General features: G+C 42.8%; 2 protein-coding genes and 2 non-coding genes across 4 annotated transcripts; 3 read left to right on the top strand and 1 right to left on the bottom strand.

Moving 5' to 3' along the window:
• The first annotated feature begins 2,839 nt into the window (after positions 1-2,839).
• LOC146374590 (signal recognition particle RNA) lies at positions 2,840-3,138 on the top strand. The gene has a single exon (XR_014802129.1).
• A 2,209-nt stretch (positions 3,139-5,347) lies between these two features.
• Positions 5,348-5,646, top strand: LOC146374589 (signal recognition particle RNA). The gene has a single exon (XR_014802126.1).
• Positions 5,647-5,687: 41 nt separating this feature from the next.
• polr1b (RNA polymerase I subunit B) lies at positions 5,688-13,746 on the top strand. Its single transcript, XM_084948574.1, has 15 exons — positions 5,688-6,171; positions 6,541-6,708; positions 6,791-6,937; positions 7,020-7,152; positions 7,231-7,367; positions 7,458-7,681; positions 7,776-7,947; positions 8,638-8,809; positions 8,899-9,180; positions 9,530-9,663; positions 10,183-10,353; positions 10,445-10,601; positions 10,686-10,882; positions 10,957-11,207; positions 11,310-13,746. The coding sequence occupies exons 1-15, from the start codon at positions 5,995-5,997 to the stop codon at positions 12,190-12,192; spliced, it is 3,405 nt and encodes a 1,134-aa protein (XP_084804700.1). The 5' UTR covers positions 5,688-5,994; the 3' UTR covers positions 12,193-13,746.
• Positions 12,312-16,154, bottom strand: nanp (N-acetylneuraminic acid phosphatase). Its single transcript, XM_084948575.1, has 2 exons — positions 16,022-16,154; positions 12,312-15,119 (listed from the first exon to the last, which is right to left on the bottom strand). Exons 1-2 carry the CDS (start codon positions 16,130-16,132, stop codon positions 14,490-14,492), a joined length of 741 nt encoding a protein of 246 aa, XP_084804701.1. The 5' UTR covers positions 16,133-16,154; the 3' UTR covers positions 12,312-14,489.
• Positions 16,155-16,354: the final 200 nt, after the last annotated feature.

The raw sequence follows: 16,354 nt of genomic DNA, 5'->3' as shown, positions 1-16,354 counted from the left end.
GACTAGAGCAGCTCAGAAACTGAAGGACCCGTCCCATCCTGACAACAAACTGTTCCAACTTCTGCAATCCGGTAGAAGGCTCCGCATCATCCGGGCAAGGAGAGAGAGACTCAAGAGGAGCTTCTATCCCCAAGCCATGTGGGCCCTAAACCATAACATGCCCCCCCCCCCACACACACACACACATGCACACACACAGCATCCATAAGTGACTGAGACAGGACTCTCTTCCAGACACTTTAACTTTGTACATTTCAGATTTTTATTTTAAAATGTTCAGATTGCGTATTTTATTTAATTCATTTAATGTACAAACTTCACCTACTTGCTGCACACAATGCCACTTACTGCTCATAATGTCCCCCATGTACATATTCACTTAATGTATATAATGTTCTTCTCTCCCCTTTTGCAGTTGAAGAGCGTGTCAGGATACATTTCACTGCGTGTTGTACTTGTATAACTATGCATGTGACAAATAATACATGCTTCCCCTAGGCAGCATCATTAGAAGACATAGCATAAATTTTCACTGCTATGCAGATGACACCCAGCTCTATCTATCTATGAAGCCAGATAACACACACCAATTAGTTAAACTGCAGGAATGTCTTAAAGACATAAAGACCTGGATGGCCGCTAACTTTCTGCTTCTTAATTCAGATAAAACTGAGGTTAATGTACTCGGCCCTGAAAATCTTAGAAATATGGTATCTAACCAGATTCTTACTCTGGATGGCATTACCTTGGCCTCCAGTAACACTGTGAGGAACCTTGGAGTCATTTTTGACCAGGATATGTCCTTCAACGCACATATTAAACAAATATGTAAGACTGCGTTCTTCCATTTGCGCAACATCTCTAAAATTAGAAATATCCTGTCTCAGAGTGACGCTGAAAAACTAGTTCATGCATTTATTACTTCCAGGCTGGACTACTGCAATTCATTATTATCAGGATGTCCAAAAAACTCACTGAAAAGCCTTCAGCTGATCCTAAATGCTGCAGCAAGAGTACTGACAGGGACTAGAAAGAGAGAGCAGATTTCTCCTGTTTTGGCTTCCCTTCATTGGCTTCCTGTTAAATCCAGAATTGAATTCAAAATCCTGCTCCTCACATACAAGGTCTTAAATAATCAGGCCCCATCTTATCTTAATGACCTTGTAGTACCATATCACCCTATTAGAGCACTTCGCTCTCGCACTGCAGAACTACTTGTTGTTCCTAGAGTATTTAAAAGTAGAATGGGAGGGAGAGCCTTCAGTTTTCAGGCTCCTCTTCTGTGGAACCAGCTTCCAGTTTGGATTCGGGAGACAGACACTATCTCTACTTTCAAGATTAGGCTTAAAACTTTCCTTTTTGCTAAAGCACATAGTTAGGGCTGGACCAGGTGACCCTGAATCCTCCCTTAGTTATGCTGCAATAGACATAGGCTGCCGGGGATTCCCATGATGCATTGAGTTTTTCCTTTCCAGTGACCTTTCTCACTCACTATGTGTTAATGGACCTCTCTGCATTGAATCATATCTGTTATTAATCTCTGTCTCTCTTCCACAGCATGTCTTTATCCTGTCTTCCTTCTCTCACCCTAACCGGTCGCAGCAGATGGCCCCGCCCCTCCCTGAGCCTGGTTCTGCCGGAGGTTTCTTCCTGTTAAAAGGGAGTTTTTCCTTCCCACTGTCGCCAAAGTGCTTGCTCATAGGGGGTCATGTGATTGTTGGGTTTTTCTCTGTATCTATGAAGCGCCTTGAGGCGACTTTGTTGTGATTTGGCGCTATATAAATAAAATTGAATTGAATTAAAGAATCTTGAATCGTGAGTCTTCAGTATAATACACATCACAGTGTTACATTGAAAAGCAGCTGAATTTGTCAGATGACCTATTATAGTGTCTAAGAATAATTTGGAGTGAATAATCATAGATTTTAACATAATCCACCTGTTTTAGAGTGGAGACTTTAGTCATCAAACCTGAGGCAAAGGCTCAGTCGTTAAAGAAGATTTAAAGAACCATTTATTGCCAAGCAGATAAGATGAGAAACATGCACAACATTATTTCAGTCTCTTAATCACATAGAGGCAGTCCACCAAATCATCAAGCACTTAAAGTAGCATCATTCAGTACAGACTCTGGATAATCAAACTGCCACTCCCTGTACCCGAAGCAAACTTGTAATAGAGTTGTTTTATATGAAAGTTTTTGCATTCATACAAACCCTCCTGTCATTATGCAGTCTCAGCACAGAGCAGTTTTATTAACAACTCCTCAGCTCAAGGAGACTGTTGTTGTTTTTATTTACTAAATGTTGTAGTGTAAAATGATTGCTGCAAGAAAAGTGTAATAAGTGGAGTTGTGGATTATGTGTCACGATAACCAGTACTGAACGATTTTATAAACTGGAGCTGACAAAGGTCAGGAAGACAAAGTTATTTGGAGGGGAAAATGTTTTTCAGTTTGATCTGTGGACGTGTCCTATTAAGATTTAGCCTTGAAAAGTAAAATGGTTGAAGTTGGTGAGACTTTGAATCGTGTTTTCAATGCACTTTTATTACATTACAATATGCCATTTTCTTGTAATCTTCTATTATTGTAGCATCTTTACCTTACAATATGAAGCGCCTTGAGACATTTGTTGTTACAGTGTGGCGCTATATAATGAAATGAAATTGAATATGTAATGTGAAACATTAAGATTTAATCTTTACCTTTAGCTTTTTTTAATTTCAGGAATAATAATAATGTTACTTTAAATGAGCAGGTGCCGCGAGGGCAGAGCGTCCCTCTCGGATGACGTCACGTGTAGGCACCTTAAAGCCTGCATGAACGAGAGTACCTCTCGCCGGGTGCGGTGGCGCGCGCCTGTAATCCAAGTTACCGGGAGGCTGAGGCTGGCGGATCGTTTGAGCTCAGGAGCTCTGAGCTGCAGCGGACTATGCCGATCGGGTGTCCGCACTAAGTTCGGCATCGATATGGTGCTCCTGGGGGAGCTCGGGACCACCAGGTCGCCTAAGGAGGGGTACACCGGCCCAGGTCGGAAACGGAGCAGGTCAAAGCCCCCGTGCCGCTCAGTAGTAGGATCGCGCCTGTGAATAGACGCTGTAGTGCAGCCTGAGTAATACAGCGGGACCCAGTCTTTTTATACTCTTTCTCCTCTCCACAGCTCACACATCACGTTTTTACAGCTTATAACACCGTCAACACAGCTTCTCTCTCCTTTCTTTCCATTAAAAAACACTGCTGTTTGTTGGTCCCACAGCGCCTCCAACTTGAGGAAGAAGAAATTACCAACACATTGCAACTTCACTAATAATATTTTTTAATAATAATTCATAATAACTGTAAAAATTATACAAATAACCATTTTTCTTTCTTCGGTGACTGTATTCAATGAACATAAAAATAAACAAAAGCAGCCTAAAGCAAAGCTCTACTTTCTCTTTTTTAAATAAATGAAGCATGAATACTTTCAGCTATTATGTCATCCAGAGCTTCAATGTGTAATCTTTTGCTTGGCAGTTGTAATATCCACAGTCTCCCTGTGGTTTACAGTTTAATGCTACAGTGCATCAGGAGTATAAGAGAACCTGTTAATGCCTGTTGCAGGCAAACTGATGTCTGAAGATTTGAAAGATATTAATTTATTAAATAAAATCAAAATGCTGGACTGTAAACAGCACAGAACAACAGCTTGAATGTATGTTGTGTTTTTTTCTGCTCATAGAAAAAAATATTTGAAATGCACTTCAAATAGGTAATCACTCACCACAAGTAATAGGTAATGCAATTAAATATGAGAACCTACAACTGTGATAGGCTACAACTTTAGCTGGCTAAGAGAAATGGATGGATGTGGATGGATTTTTACACATTTGTCCAAAATAATGGAATGGGAGTTTGTTCCTCTTTGAACTAATTTTTTTAAAAAACTGGAAAAATCCTCAGCACTCTATATAAAGACGTGTGGACGTGTCCTATAAAGATTTAGCCTTGAAAAGTAAAATAGTTGAACTTGGTGTGACTTTGAATCTTATTTTCAATCCACTTTTATTACATTACAATAATTTTGTCTGCTATTTAACTAAGATGTAGCAGGGCTTTATGGGCTATCAAACAGAAATCTCTTAAAAGTGAGGAAACATTAGCCAAATAGAATGAATATGGCACATTCCTCTGGGAACATGACTAGAAATGAAGATCAGAAGCAGCGGCCACTCTGGGTTCAAACCTTTAGGGGGGCTCAGCTGTTAAATCATAGTGTCATGCATACAGTGCCTTGTAATTAATATTAATGGAATATGCTGTTTGCAAGTGTAATTTAAACTTTTAAAATTTGCAAACCTCAATTCAGTATATTAAATATCACAATGTTACATTGAAAAGCAGCCTAATTAGTTGGATGATCTATTATTGTGTCTAAGAATATTTTGGAGTGAATAATCATAGATTTTAAAATAATCCACCCATTTTAGTCATCAAACCCGAGGCAAAGGCTCAGTCGTTGAAGAAGTTTTAAGGAACCATTTGTTGCAAAGCAGATAAGATGAGAAACATGCACAATATTATTTCAGTCTCTTAATCACATAGAGGCAGTCCACCAAATCATCAAGCACTTAAAGTAGCATCATTCACTACAGACTCTGGATAATCAAACTGCCACTCCCTGTACCCGAAGCAAACTTGTAATAGAGTTGTTTTATATGAAAGTTTTTGCATTCATACAAACCCTCCTGTCATTATGCAGACTCAGCACAGAGCAGTTTTATTAACAACTCCTCAGCTCAAGGAGACTGTTGTTGTTTTTATTTACTAAATGTTGTAGTGTAAAATGATTGCTGCAAGCAAAGTGTAATAAGTGGAGTTGTGGATTATGTGTCAAGATAACCAGTACTGAACGATTTTATAAACTGGAGCTGACAAAGGTCAGGAAGACAAAGTTATTTGGAGGGGAAAATGTTTTTCAGTTTGATCTGTGGACGTGTCCTATTAAGATTTAGCCTTGAAAAATAAAATGGTTGAAGTTGGTGTGACTTTGAATCGTGTTTTCAATGCACTTTTATTACATTACAATATGCCATTTTCTTGTAATCTTCTATTATTGTAGCATCTTTACCTTACAATATGAAGCGCCTTGAGACATTTGTTGTTACAGTGTGGCGCTATATAATGAAATGAAATTGAATATGTAATGTGAAACATTAAGATTTAATCTTTACCTTTGGCTTTTTTTTATTTCTGGAATAATAATAATGTTACTTTAAATGAGCAGGTGCCGCTAGGACAGAGCGTCCCTCTCTGATGACGTCACGTGTAGACACCTTAAAGCCTGCATGAAGGAGGGTGCTTCTCGCCGGGTGCGGTGGCGCGCGCCTGTAATCCAAGCTACCGGGAGGCTGAGGCTGGCGGATCGTTTGAGCTCAGGAGCTCTGAGCTGCAGCGGACTATGCCGATCGGGTGTCCGCACTAAGTTCGGTATCGATATGGTGCTCCTGGGGGAGCTCGGGACCACCAGGTCGCCTAAGGAGGGGTGCACCGGCCCAGGTCGGAAACGGAGCAGGTCAAAGCCCCCGTGCCGCTCAGTAGTGGGATCGCGCCTGTGAATAGACGCTGTAGTGCAGCCTGAGTAATACAGCGGGACCCAGTCTTTTTACGCTCTTTCTCCTCGCCACAGAAATATACACAGCTCACACATCACGTTTTTACAGCTTATAAAAGCGTCTACGCAGTTTCTCTGTCCTCTCTTTCCATTGAAAACCACCGCTGTTTCTCGGTTGCACAGCGCCTCCACCTGGAGGAGCGGCGCAATGACCACCACTCGCGTCATTTTAGCTAAACGAAATTTTATGCATAACTACGCCCACACGATGGCGCTAAGCTAGCAGTGTGCGAGTCTAGTTACACCCAAAAATCTTAAGCGAAGAAGAAAACGCTTCTCTTCCTGTGTAGGGCATGTGCTTCCTGTGTCAACCATGCACATGTGGTAAACAAGCGCAAGCATGGATTTTTCAAGTAAGTGGAGTGATCTTCCCAAAGGTCCGAGTCTGAAAAATCTGACAGATGGAAGCTTTGGCCACATGAAGGACACCCAGCATGCTGCCATTCAGGATCTGACCAAAGCTCACATCGAGTCGTTTGACCAGGCAGTCACAGACGGACTCAACCGCGTTGTGCAGGTCAGCAAATGTTTCTTCAAAGTTCTCAACAATGTGATGAATCACTTCATTAAGACCAGCGATTAACCCCAACTAGTTAAAACTACGATTAATAGCGTACACTGTGTGACTCTGAGTTGTGTAAGCTGGTCTTGAACGAGCAGTGCAGTCATATGCAGTGAGTTACTGTAGGCCAGTGAAAGCCACCATAACAACGATGAAATGAGTGAGTGAAGAATTTGGTTTCCTGCTGGTCGACAAGCTGCTGGTATCATTTCCAGCAGTATTTTCTCTGAAAGCTGCTCAACCTGCTGTGAACATCCCTCTTGCAGTTGCTTCCCATAATCTTTGCCTTTCTTACGTTTCTCACTTTTCTGTCACCTTTCCCAGTCCATCCCCCCCTTAGAGTTCATGTTCAAAAATGAACGGATCAGCCTTGGTTTCGTTGAAGCTGCCATCCAAAACCCAGTGGTTGCCAAAGGGAACATCTGCAAGGAAATGAAGGTGTTCCCAGCAGAGTGCCGGGGAAGAAGATGCTCGTACAAAGGGAAAATAGTGGTAAGCCTGAGTCGTGTTTATATTCCCTCAGCAACGTTTTAAAATAATCCATGTTGACTGGGTGAGTGTTGACTCATTTCAGGCAGATGTCAGCTGGTCGATCAATGGAGTTCCCAAAGGCATCATCAAGCAGTCTCTGGGTCATGTGCCCATCATGGTGAAGTCCAAGCTGTGTAACCTGCATGGCATGTCCCCCAAAGAGCTCGTAGAGCATCACGAAGAAGCCGAGGTAGGATATGGCAGCTGTACTTTTAAACTGAGCCAGGATGGGTTTAAATATTGTCCTATAATACCAGCATCAACTTTGACAGGAAATGGGAGGTTATTTCATTGTGAATGGAATTGAGAAGGTTATCCGCATGCTGATAATGCCAAGGAGGAACTATCCTATCGCCATGTCAAGACCCAAGTGGAAGAACAGGGGTCAGGGTTACACTCAGTACGGTAAGTATTACTTCTAAAGAAAACATTGCAGCAGTGAGTCCACGCCTGCATGTTTTCACCGGCTTTTTCTTCACTCAGGTATTTCTATGCGTTGCGTGAGGGAGGAGCACACAGCCATCAACATGAACCTGCATTATCTGGAAAATGGAACTGTGATGCTGAACTTCATCTACCAGAAAGAGCTCTTCTTCCTCCCACTAGGCTTTGCATTAAAGGTGAGCAAGCCTGCAGCTTTCATTACAGAACAGATTATGATAAAAATACTTTAGGCTCATTGTGTGCTCATTTGCTCTCATGTTCCTCAGGCTCTGGTGGACTTCACAGACTTCCAGATCTACCAGGAGCTGATCAAAGGCCGCGAGGACAATTCTTTCTACAAGACCTGTGTGTCTGAGATGCTGCGCATCGTCATGGAGGAGAACTGCACCACCCGCAGCAAGGTGCTCAATTACCTCGGAGAGCGCTTCAGGGTTAAGATGAACCTCCCTGAGTGGTACACAAATGAACAGTGTGCCAACTTCCTGTTAAAGTAAGTTCTGGGGATGGATACGGTTGACACCCTTCTGCTTTATGTTTGGTGGTATGTTTATTTAAAAAAAGGGGGCTTACTCTGTTTTGATCAGTGAGTGTATCTGCATCCACCTGAAGTCAGACGTGGAGAAGTTCTACCTGCTCTGTCTGATGACGAGGAAGCTCTTCACTTTTGCGAAGCAGGAGTGCATGGAAGAAAACCCCGACAGTATCGTGTGCCAGGAAGTGCTCACTCCTGGTCAGCTCTACCTCATGTTTCTGAAGGCAAGAATCTTCAATATTTTTCTTAGGTTTTTTTGTCTTTGTCCTTTCTCTTTTGCTGAGCAGGAGGACTGTAGTAGCATTTCAGCTGCTCCTCTTAGGCAGATCATTTGCCTCCATCTCACCCGATTGCTAACATCTTTCACAGCAGCCCTCTGCATGTCCTCCTTCACTACATTCATGTTTCTTTTCTGTGGACTACTTCTTGTCTTTTTACCTGACTGCTCCATATCCACAGTCAGTGTAAAATAACTGTATTCTATTACAGTTACTGTTTAAAAAGGTGGTATTCAGAATACAGTTACTTTGTTGAAATAAATGGATTACACGGTGGTCTTTTCCTGATTCATATGTTAGACTATGCTCTCTTTTGGTAATTCCACGCCGATGGAAAGCCATTATGGCGAGTAGCCTTCAGTAATAGTAATAAATCACACAGCAATAGTACATTCATGTAGTTGTAAAAAGCATGATAATATATTAACTAATCCAAAGTATTTGGAATATGTTACTGTCATTGAGTAACGTAACAGAATACCTTACAAAATACATTTTGGGGCATGTATTCTGTAATCTGTAGTGGAATACATTTTAAAAGTAACCTTCCCAACACTTTCCACAGTGCTCACACAAAGTGCCTTCTTCCACGTAAGCCTTCAGTTGTGTGATTTAACCACTCAAACGTTTTCGCAGGAGAGGCTGACTGCATGGCTGGTGTCTGTGAAGCTGTCCTTTGACAAGAGAGGCAGCAAAGTGACCGGAGGATGGAGCTCTGAAATGATGATAAAGATGCTCAACATGGGAACTGACTTGACCAGACCATTTGAATATCTGCTGGCCACTGGAAACCTCCAGTCTAAGACAGGTCCTGTCCAAGAGTAATACATGGTCAGCTTTGAAAATTCACTAAAACATTCATTCATTCATCTAAAAATGTGCTCCCTCCTCCCACAGGTCTGGGCATGCTGCAGAACACCGGGCTGTGCGTTGTAGCTGACAAGCTCAACTTCATTCGCTACCTGTCTCACTTCCGCTGCGTGCACAGAGGAGCAGCGTTCGCTAAGATGAGGACCACCTCTGTGCGTAAGCTGCTGCCCGAGTCCTGGGGCTTCCTGTGTCCTGTCCACACTCCAGACGGCGAGCCTTGCGGACTGATGAACCACATGACAGCCAGCTGTGAAATTGTGGCATTGACCTTGTCCACCACGTCACTGCCTGCTCTGCTCTGTTCGCTTGGTGAGGACTGACTTCAGGCAGTTGTTGTACAATCTTACCCAGGACCAAAAGCTAGTTCATTGTCTACCACAGAACTAGACTCTATAGATTTGTGACAATTGGGGAGGAGAGGTCGGCGCGTGTGTGTGCAAATGAGAGACACAGCAATACTTTCATGAATCAATTGTTAAATAATACTTTTTTAAGGTACTCCAATAACAGTGACCTGCCTGTAGGGAAACGTCATTAAAGTAAAGCTGAAATAAAAGATTAACTCAGGCAGTCATTGATATACTTCGTAGGCCTGGCTAGGTAAAGTCTCTGCACGTGGCACTGGGTTGAAATGCGTTTGCTGTATCTGCTCTTTTAGGTGTCACTCCAGTGGATGGAACTCCTGGTCGGGTCTTTGCAGACTGCTACCCTGTGGTCCTGGACGGTGCTGTTGTTGGCTGGGTGGAGGCTGACTTGGCTCCAGTTGTGGTTGAATCACTGCGCAGGTTCAAGGTATTGTCTTCTGTTAGCTGCTCCCTTTAGCTGCACCACAGTGGATCATCTGCCTCCATCCCTAGCATCCTCCCCTGTCACATCGGCCCTCTGCATGTCCATCCATGAATCTTTCCTTGCTCTTTTTCTCCTGCCTGGCAGCTTTATCTTCAACATCCTTTGTCCAGTATATCCACTGACCCTCCTCTGCACATCCAAACCATCTCAGCTTTGCCTCTCTTCGTTTATATTAATTTCTTATTGCCTCCATCCTGGTCTCTCCCAATGAAAAGCTATGATAACATAAGCTCCACCTCTTTTTGTCAGTTCATCAGAGCAGGTCTTGCTACCTACTTATATCCCTTTTGCTCTTGTTGCTATCACCTCTGACACTGGTCTCCATCCACTCTACCCTGCCTACACTCTCTTCTTCACTTCACTTGTGCACTGTCTGTTGCAGGTTCATGGTATACTAACTCCTCTTTGGTGTCACCTGTGTATACTGTGCAGAAAACTGATCTTTAAAACTTATACCTCCAGGTGTTAAGAGAGAAGAAGATTCCTCCCTGGACAGAGATTGTCCTGGTTCCCAAAACAGGCAAGGCCAGCTTATATCCAGGCCTGTTCCTCTTCACAACACCTTGTCGCATGGTGCGGCCTGTACAGAACTTGGCTTTTGGCAAGCAAGAGTTGATTGGCACCTTTGAACAGGTAATGTGTTAAAAGTGGAGGTTTTTGGGGTTTTTTTTGTAGCTGTAAGAGCACCGTTTTAGTCCGAGCACCTTTTCTCCTTTGCCTGCAGCTTTACATCAATGTCGGAATCTTGGAGAATGAGATTGAACCAAGAGTAACCACACACCAGGAGCTCTTCCCTCACAGTATGCTCAGTGTGGTGGCAAACTTCATCCCATACTCGGACCACAACCAGAGTCCCAGGAACATGTACCAGTGTCAGATGGGTAGGTTATTTGAATCTTTTCTTTGACAGTTTTGAGCAAACCCACATTTTCCATGAACCACTGTGCTCATTCCCCTTATTTCAGGTAAGCAGACTATGGGCTTCCCGCTACACTCTTTCATGGATCGCTCTGATAACAAGCTGTACCGGCTCCAGACCCCACAGAGCCCACTAGTCAGGCCTTATATGTACGACCACTACGGCCTCGACAACTACCCCAGCGGCACCAACGCCATCGTGGCCGTCATATCCTACACAGGCTACGACATGGAAGATGCCATGGTGAGTTAAATGAAACTGTTCTCTATTTTTAATTGGCATAGGGTTGAACTCTTGACACATGTTGTTTTCATCAGATTGTGAACAAGTCGTCATGGGAGAGAGGCTTCGCCCATGGAAGTATCTACAAGACGGAGCTGGTGGACCTGGCAGAGAAGGTGAAGGGAGAAGACGGCGTGGTGTTTGGAACCAAGCCAGGCGACCCCAAAGTGAAAGAAAAACTAGACGCTGATGGACTGCCCTTCATCGGATCGGTGCTTCAGTATGGAGACCCTTTCTACAGCTACATCAACCTCAACACTGGGCAGACCTTTATCTCCTACTACAAGTACGCGATAACATTTTTGTAGCAGTGTGATCATTTTTCATCAGCTCAGTTGTAAAATACCTCTTTTATTCACATTTTATGGTTTCTCTTCTCTGTTTGCAGGAGTCAGGAGGCCTGTATTGTTGACAACATAAAGGTCTGCAGTAATGACGGCGGCTCAGGCCGCTTCAAGCGCGTCTGCATCACTGTACGAATGCCCCGAAATCCCACCATCGGTGACAAGTTTGCCAGCCGCCACGGACAGAAGGGCATCCTGAGCCGCCTGTGGCCGACGGAGGACATGCCCTTCACCGAGAGCGGCATGACTCCGGATATCCTGTTCAACCCCCACGGCTTCCCCTCCCGTATGACAATTGGGATGCTCATCGAGAGCATGGCCGGCAAGTCGGGCGCCCTGCACGGCCTCGGCCACGACGCCACACCCTTCACCTTTTCCGAGGAGAACTCGGCGCTCGATTACTTTGGCGAGCTGCTTCGGGCGGGCGGCTACAACTACTACGGTACGGAGCGGCTGTACAGCGGACTGAGCGGTCAGGAGCTAGAGGCAGACATTTTCATCGGCGTGGTCTACTACCAGCGGCTACGTCACATGGTCTCCGACAAGTTTCAAGTTAGGACGACAGGAGCACGAGACAAAGTGACCAACCAGCCCGTAGGAGGAAGGAACGTGCAGGGAGGCATCCGTTTCGGGGAGATGGAGCGAGACGCCCTGCTGGCTCACGGCTCTTCATTCTTACTTCACGATCGCCTCTTCAACTGCTCAGACCGCTCAGTGGCTCAGGTGTGCGTTGACTGTGGCAGCCTTCTCTCCCCTTTGTTGGAGAAACCGCCGCCCTACTGGTCATCCATGCGCCACCGTAAGACTGTCTGCACCCTGTGTGGCAAAAGTGACTCTGTTGACTCGGTGTCTGTTCCTTATGTCTTCCGCTACTTTGTAGCTGAGCTTGCTGCAATGAACATCAAAGTCAAATTAGAAGTCAAGTGAATTTTATAGGATGTAAAGATTCATGCCTTAAAGCGCCAACCCTGCACACTTTGTTCAGACGGGTCTCAATAAAGCTGCTCAAATCATGCGTGCCAACAGAAGACGATAAACACATAACATGATGTCCATGAAAAGTTTTATTAGCCCCAAAAACATGACCAAGTATCAGTGTATGATGGGATGCACGGGTTGACAATCTTCTGCGATGAATAAAAATGTTCAGTATCAGGTTAATTTGTCATTGCTACCGTAGAAGTCAAGACTACTCAGATCCATTAAGAGAAATTATGAAATATTAAAAGTGCCACATTGGACTAAAATTTCACACATGACCACCAAATGCACTGGAAATATAAAGTGTCCTGAAAATGTCCCCTTGGGGAAAGTGTGTGCTTAATACTTTACTGAGGTGCTACTAACAGTAAATTAGTGTAAAAGTGATCAGGATGAAGTAAAGGCACTGAGCCCGTTTCCCACAAAATCGTATTTACTTCAAACAAAACTGTTTCAAGCTTGATTAAATAAGAATAAATTAAAACTATTTTATCACAACAATGGAAAAGAGGGAGGGGTGAGCAGCTCTGGATAAAAGGTGAGTTGCCTACAGTGCTGGGATCATTACTTTTTTTTAAGTAATGCGTTACATTACTCACTGGAGAAAGTAATTTGTTATACCACTCATGACATTAAATACATTAGCAGCCTCTTATATAAACCTTACCGGGATTTATGCTTCAGTGAAAATGCTGTGACCACTGGTGTAACCTGTAAATACACGTTGGCTCAAAGTAGTCGACAAACACTGTCGACCAGTTCAGTACGTCATTTCCTCTTGTGCATTTCCAGCTACTGCTTTGTTGAGGTTTTTGGATTTATTAGTAAGAGAATAATCGTCTCAGTATAAGGATAAATAATAATAGCATCAATATAAGGACTAGCAAATGTCAGCAAATTCCTGGAGGGAGATTGCTCAAACTATTGGAATCACCACAATGAAGACCTGGATGCAGGAGGAAAAGAAGGCCCAGTGTCTTGACTGATACAGCATGTAAAACACAACCACATGGTAATTAACACATAATGCACCGGCACAAGTATAGACGCTAGCAATGAAGACAGCCGCTTGCATATTTATGTCGTAGGCTCTACAAAGCAGAAGTCTAAATCAAGCCTTAGGCTGCACTCCCACAAATCCCAGCCTAATGAGGACATAAATATTCTCTTATTTTAGTTTTAAGTGTGACTGCAGAGCAAAGTTTAAACAAAAAGACTTTGAATGGGTCAGCACTGTGATTCTACTGTAGAAATGGAGGATACAATGCTGACTGCTCATTACTGCCTTTGTTACCTACTAAAGATCAGGCTTTGGCTGCTCAGCTTTAACATCTGCTTGACTTCCTGAATGCTAGTTTGTGTGGGCGTGCTGTATGTGCTGATGCTCGCAATGAGACGATGTTGTCTTAGCAGTATGATGCAGTTGTTTCTGTCCTGGACACAGTTTGCACTTTACCAGCACACTCTTGTACTTTTGTGCAATAAAACAAAAATAATGTCCATATTCTCCAATTTTCAAAAGTCTAAAGAGCAGGTAACCTAGTAATAGGATGGCTGGTGATTCAGTCCCCAACTGCTCCAGTCTGCACGCCTTGGGCAAGATACTAACCCCAAGTTGCCAATCCATCGGTGTATGACACTGTGAATGTTAGAGAGAAAGCACTTACATAGGTAAGGCATAGAAAAACAGTGCTCGTATGAATGGGTGAATGAGGAAAGTTTTATAAAAGCACTTCAGCACACAAGCTGAAATTAGCTGATTATATACACGTGTTTTTATTTCATCATGCAGGTAACTTTGTGTAACTGAAGAATAAATTATAACTAATGTGATTACTGAATTGAATACAGAAATGCATGACATTACTGTGCTATGGAAAAATTTAACGTGATTACAATAGGGCATCAGTCTGAAATGCCTTGAACCCAACAGTGCCAATGTCAAAAACATGCTTAATAATCTCGTACAAGTATCTTAACAGTACTCGAGTTTTTAACTAAATGTAATTACTTTGACCGCCTCATGTGTATAATAGTGAAGCTTCAACACACATTTTCTTACAGACTATGTTCAAAATTACGGTTTCTAAAATCCCAACCAGAAACCTCAAATTAAAATGCACCTCGTTGAGCACTGGAAAACTAATAGGAGTAGTAGTCATATCTAAATCAATTATATCAATAGGTAAAAATTCCCACAACATCTCAAGTACAACTCATTCACTCTTCACCAGTTGTTCTTATTACAGCTGTGCCAGAATATCTGGTAATTCCAGAACAGTAGTGATAGTGTAGTCTGGCTTCTCTGACGCGGCCCCCCCTGCACTATTAATCCAAACTGTGGCCCGAACTCCGGCATTCAAGCCACCCTGAATGTCTGTGTCCAGAGAATCTCCCACCATCACACAGTCCTGAGCCTCCACCTCCAGCATGCTGAAACACAACCTGAAGATGGAGGGGAATGGTTTCTGCTCTTTGTGTTCTCCTGCGATCACAATGGCATCGAAGAACTCCTCACATCCAGCCGTCGCTACTTTCTCTCTCTGGGTCTGGGCTACGCCGTTGGTCAGCAGCAGCAGCTTGTATCTGCTGCGCAGCTGTTTCAGGAGGTTGCATACTTGAGGAGACAGAGTGAGAAGCTCCAGGCGACTGCTTTTCCATATGTTATAACACTGAGCTGGCAAAGAAGGCGTAGAGCAATTCCCTACAGTCTCCTTGATGCTTTCCTCCCAGTGATGCGCACGGACATCATCTATGGTTTGACCAGCTGAGCAGTCAAAACTCTCATGGAACAGCTTCTGCTTGAACTTGTCACAAATGGTGCAGACGGTGCTGTCATCAAGGCCCAGCGTGGTCTTCAAAAATTCACTGGTCTGTATGAAATTCAGAAATTCACCACAAGATGTTAGCCTCCAAAATCCTTTTTTCATTTTATGCAAATGCAACAAATTAAAATAAAAATAGTCATCTGTGGCTGAAGAACAATCAAAGATACAAAGAAGGGCATTTATTTAGGTGATTGTAGGGGCTTTAGTATTCTGGTACTCTAAACAAGCAATTTTGAGGTGCGACAGGATTTTAGTTCCTCAAATGTATTATGTGCTTATTTTCTGATTTTTCCATGCTTTAGTGGCTTTGGAATTTTTGTAGCAAAAAAAAAAAAAAAAAAAAAAAAAAAAAAAAAAATATATATATATATATATATATATATATATATATATATATATATATAAATATAAATATATATATATATATATATATATATATATAAATATAAATATATATATATATATATATATAAAACAACTTTATTTTTCTAATCTCCTTTTCTTTATTCTCTTGTACAGTGTGAGTGTCGGGGATGGTCATCTCAGACGCACTGCTCTGTCTGTGAGCACACCCATCCACTAGCTGTTCAAAACTTTGGTTTGCAAGGATTAGCCAATCCGAAAGTTTTAGAAAGAAGGACAAACGGAGCCCCTGCCTGTTTAGTGATTAGCTGAATAGTGGCCCCTTCCGGACTCCGTATGCGGTCCTGCCAATCGGACAATAAAAGTGAAAACTAGGCGGCAACAGCAGCGCAAACGTCCATAACAGCCACTCAGTTAGTTAAAATAGACAATAAAGAGCCCCGAACTGAAGATAAATGTATCATTGGGTTGACTGAAAGACGTCACTAGTCTACGCACTTCCATGTAAAACTTACAAAAACCGACTGTAATTAGCTTACGGAAATAACTTAAATTCTAGGTGAATAATTTCTATATTTTATTACCCTTTTTAGCGCCACGTCACCTGCCCGACTCGTTTCAATGAGCGTGTTGTCCAAATCAAACAAAATCGCTTTCAGAGCCATGCCGTCAGCGGTAGAGGAGTGCTCTATCATTCTACGCCAAAACGCTGGTCGTTTGCGGAAGTGCTGCCGAGTGAAACGATTCATGGGAGTTGTAGTCCTAATTAACATCAATCCATTGCTATGTAGCTGTTGGATGGAGAGAGACTTCACATACTTAATTCAACTTCTGCTTCTCCTGAATTTGAATGAAATGCAAATGAATTACGTTTTTATTATTATTATTATTATTATTATTATTATCGTCATTATTAT

The sequence above is a fragment of the Perissodus microlepis genome, chromosome 13 (assembly GCF_051167445.1).
Source record: "Perissodus microlepis isolate ML-2025 ecotype Zambia chromosome 13, ASM5116744v1, whole genome shotgun sequence".
NCBI lineage: Eukaryota > Metazoa > Chordata > Actinopteri > Cichliformes > Cichlidae > Perissodus > Perissodus microlepis.
The sequence above is the reverse complement of the archived record's forward strand: the minus strand, read 5'-3'. Positions and strand labels throughout refer to the sequence as shown.